General features: G+C 43.5%; 1 protein-coding gene across 2 annotated transcripts in view; it reads left to right on the forward strand.

Annotated features, from left to right (window-relative positions):
- LOC310750345 (uncharacterized protein) overlaps window positions 1-1,155 on the forward strand; it is a 140,163-nt gene that overhangs the window by 138,820 nt on the left and 188 nt on the right. The window contains exon 88 of one of the 2 annotated variants that reach the window (XM_083588240.1): window positions 460-619. In XM_083588240.1, the coding sequence (XP_083444366.1) occupies window positions 460-619 (160 nt within the window). Of the gene's footprint in view, window positions 1-459; window positions 620-1,155 lie in introns of those variants that run through there. The other variant, XM_083588245.1, reaches the window with a different exon arrangement.

Raw genomic sequence — 1,155 nt, forward strand, 5'->3', positions numbered from 1 at the left:
GTGATTTTCTGGGTTAATGGGGTTGGAGACAGTTTTTTTTCCCCTCTGGAAGCAAATGCTATGGAAATGAGTGCTAAACTTCTGCTAGATTTTTCCAGATTTTTCTGCTTTTATGTTAGATTTTTCTGCTTTTATGTTGCATAAGAGATCACGTGAAATTTGGAAATTATCAGGTAAGGAAATAAATGAAAACAGAATAAATTGCTGTCTGGATGCAGCCTCAGGGCCTCCTGCTACAACTAAGAGGGCCTAACACACTTTATGCTTGAGAAAAATGATTCCCGAAGTAGCATAATGGGGTATCCCCGCCCTGTACTTTAATTGGGTGAGTCCCCTTGGGTGGGTTCCCCATCCTTTAATGCAGACCCTCCAAGTGTCTCTCTTTTCCAGAGACAGTCTCAGATTACAGAAACCATCCTGGTCTCAGATTTCATCCGAGAATGTCTCACTTTTCCTTAGAACATCCCTATTTTCATCAGCAAGATGCTGGAGGGTATGGCAAGACATCCTTATTTTCATTGGAGAAATGCTTCATTGGAGTTATACAACCTCCGAGCCAAGGAGATAAGTAACTATATAACCTTTAGAAGACATTTGAAGGCAGCCCTGTATAGGGAAGGTATATAGTGTTTAATGTTTTATGATGCTTTTATATATGTTGGAAACTGCCCAGAGTGGAGGGGGTAACCCAGTCAGATGGGTAGGGTATAAATTATTATTATTATTATTATTATTATTATTATTATTATTGTTGTTGTTGTTGTTGTTGTTGTTGTTGTTGTTGAATAAAGGTAAAGGTAAAGGGACCCCTGACCATTAGGTCCAGTTGTGGCAGACTCTGGTGTTGCAGCACTCATTTTGCTTTATTGGCCGAGGGAGCCAGCGTACAGCTTCTGGGTCATGTGGCCAGCATGACTAAGCTGCTTCTGGCGAACCAGAGCAGCGCACGGAAACACCGTTTACCTTCCCACCGGAGCAGTACCTATTTATCTACTTGCACTTCATCCTTTCGAACTGCTAGGTTGGCAGGAGCAGGGACTGAGCAACGGGAGCTCACTCCGTCGCGGGGATTCGAACCCCTGACCTTCTGATTGGCAAGTCCTGGGCTCTGTGGTTTAACCCACAGCGCCACCCACACCCCAACTATTATTGAAT

Source organism: Podarcis filfolensis (genome assembly GCF_964270895.1).
Source record: "Podarcis filfolensis genome assembly, chromosome: 15".
Taxonomy (NCBI): Eukaryota; Metazoa; Chordata; class Lepidosauria; order Squamata; family Lacertidae; genus Podarcis; species Podarcis filfolensis.